This window comes from Hoplias malabaricus, chromosome 15, assembly GCF_029633855.1.
Source record: "Hoplias malabaricus isolate fHopMal1 chromosome 15, fHopMal1.hap1, whole genome shotgun sequence".
Classification (NCBI taxonomy): domain Eukaryota; kingdom Metazoa; phylum Chordata; class Actinopteri; order Characiformes; family Erythrinidae; genus Hoplias; species Hoplias malabaricus.
In genome coordinates this window covers 35,269,963-35,272,838 of record NC_089814.1, presented here as the reverse complement: position 1 = coordinate 35,272,838, position 2,876 = coordinate 35,269,963, and the positions used below count along the sequence as shown (strand labels likewise).

The 2,876-nt window shown below is 45.4% G+C and overlaps 1 protein-coding gene across 1 annotated transcript in view; it reads right to left on the bottom strand.

Annotated features, from left to right (window-relative positions):
- Positions 1–1,716: 1,716 nt before the first annotated feature.
- egfl7 (EGF-like-domain, multiple 7) overlaps positions 1,717–2,876 on the bottom strand; it is a 20,322-nt gene continuing 19,162 nt past the window's right edge. Inside the window, exon 10 of the mRNA XM_066646346.1 lies at positions 1,717–2,831. Coding sequence (XP_066502443.1) covers positions 2,812–2,831 — 20 coding nt within the window. The 3' untranslated portion in view covers positions 1,717–2,811. The remainder of the gene's footprint in view (positions 2,832–2,876) is intronic.

The following is a 2,876-nucleotide window of genomic DNA, read 5'->3' as shown; positions in this document are numbered from 1 at the left end:
CCTTCGGTCTCTTTTACTACAAGGGGAGGGGGAGGGTAATGTTGGAAGCAGAAGTGTGCAAGCAAAACCAGATTGTGATTATCAATATTTCTCTCAGATCTTCTACAAAATGGCTGCCCTTGGGGGTGTTCCCGGTATGCAGTGTTTAGTACACACCAAAAGAGGTGAGTCAACAAGAGGGAGACCGTGTGACGTTGTGCTCTGAACCCTTTAGTCCCTAAAAGTTACTGTTTTGTCCTAACGATGTTCCTCCATGACCCGGAAACCGATTGTGTGACGCCATCTTGACGCCTGTCCAAACACCAGAGGAGACAGATTTAGACCCTGGTTAGTTTTTATTTAAAAGCTGAGATTTTTCCGTCCAGTCGAATACAAAAACTGCTACATTATCACACCAGTCCAGTAGGGGGCCATAGTACCCCTTGAAGACAACTCAAAACTCAACGACGCATTAGAGTAACACAGGCCTCCGGGGGTTGGTTGGGGGAGGGGGGGGGGTGAACGACTACTGACGTGCAGACTGACCAATTAAATGTTTACACTGAAGGTTATCGACCAATAACGGTAGCTCTACCGTCAGACCGTCCAATCAGAAGACGTTAGGCAATTTCACCACGCCCCCTTCTCACTCTAACGAACCAATCGGAGTAGGGGAGGGCGGGACTAGTTTGTAAAACGCTTCTCGAAAGTTCTATGTGAGCTCTAGAAAAACAAAATCCCGGACGTTTGTGAAATTCCGGCCGGACATTTTTTTTAAGTCTAAAATAGAGGACTTGTCCGGGTAAAAGAGGACGTCTGGTCACACTAGTATTATATACTTCTAATACGGAATCATTTATATTTATTCATATGTGTGAATCTGTTTCAGACTACACTATATTTCAGTGTAATTTATGACTGACGTAGTTAGAGCGAGTGAGGAGCTGTTTGAGTTTCAGACCGAGACACAAACACCGTGACACCAGCGTTTCCGAAAATATCCGTTTACTTCCGTCCACACAAGAACGTGAGAGACAACGGCGTATTCAAAAATCCCCATCAAAACGGCCTCCAGCGGAGGATACACCGCACTACACGAAGTCTTTTAAAGAGTACACGAACACGGACAATAATACACCCACACAACTATTAATCACAAATGTGCAGCAGATATAAGCAGGTGTTAAACATTCACAACACACTTAAAGGCACACTACGTAATAATTTTACCTTCGAATTACAGCTTCAAAATCACTGTGATGCCCCACTGAGCTGTATTAGGGAGAATAGAACCTCTATTGTGGCTACTCTGGGGTCAACACTGCAGAAACGGCACTATGTAACTTTTGGAGGAGGGAAAGGGGGAACCCCCCTCCCCCCCTCATTGATTTCAGTAAAGCATTTTTAAAATGAATTACACTAGGGGGACCCTCCGGAGCAAACATTTTACAAAAGTCTTACATAGTGCTCCTTTAAATGGATGAAATTGCTGTGTATGTACTCGATTGGCTAAGGAGTACTGCGGCTTTTGCTGTAAAGCAGGTGTTGTGATTGGCTCAGTTCTTATCCTCTCCTCGGATAAGCTTCCATGGAAGATTAGTTTTTTAGTGGCAACAGGAGGACCTACAAAATATGATCACTGTGCACTCTGAATTGTTTTTAAACAGATTTTAAATGCCTTCAGTTTCTTTTCTTTTTTAAAAGAATTTAAAAGAATATCAAAAACACACAAGGGATGAACACAGACGTACAATGTAGGAGAAAACAGCTCTATGTACACACAGCTCTTTAGGATTAGAATAAATAGAGATCCACCATCCACCGCACACACAGAGAAAACATACAGCTGAGTCCCCCCCACAACCCCCGCCCCAAACAAAAACGGCAGCTCAGCTTGGGTGGTGGAAGGGTCACAGGTCGTAACCATGAGTATTTTTATTAACTCCCTGTACATCCTCACTGTCTTAGGACCAATGTATCTCCACTTTGCTGAATTTTCACAGAGTCATTATTCCTCTCCAGTCGCACCCTGTTAGCTGTTCGCTAAACTCCCCTCACCACACACGATGCCACCAGCAAAGCACTGAGAGGATGAAAACAAGCACCTGCTTCCTTTGGGAGGGAAGTCCACCACCACCATATGTCACACCGCAGCTAATGCAGCGTCACCGGACAGCTCCACCCACCGGAGGAGAGCGCTGACTGCCCAGGTCTGTCACATCAGCCGACAAGACGCCTGCGCTGGTTGGCGTTGTGCTGTGTGATGAGAGGAGAGAGGGGGCCTCGCCGGAACTTCATTGTACATGTTACAATGACAATAAAGAATTCTATTTCTATTCTAGAAACGGAAAGATAGACCAAAGCTTGTTTTTTTTCGCTTCCAGAGCATTTACCGGGTCTGGTGCGAAATGTGCTTTAGGACTCCTGGACTTGGACAGCTGAGGCATCTCCAAGAATTGAACCAATGACCTCCAGATGACAGGCCAACACTTTGATCACTGGCCACTCAGGAGCCCCCCATTGTTCTGGCTTTTTAATGCAAGATAATGCATTAAAGATAAATGTTTCATTTCTGTTAGCCCACCTGTGGTAAAATGTCCACGGATGTGTTCCAGTGATGTTGAAAACCAAAATGGAGATACGTGTCTTTGTTTGGACAGTGAGGATATGAAACAGATTCAGATGAACTGTTGATCCGTAATAGTTCATCAGCTGAGACCAACCCAGACCACCGGCTGGAGTGAGGATGAGGGGAAGCGTTGAGGCTGGTCCAGGTGTGTGTGAATGTGTGATGATCCTGCTCTGAGATCCAGCCTGATGTTCGGTGATCGCCTAGTTTTCCTGACAGGAACCTGGAGTGGACAGAGAATGGTGAGTAAATCAGCAGATGTTGACAT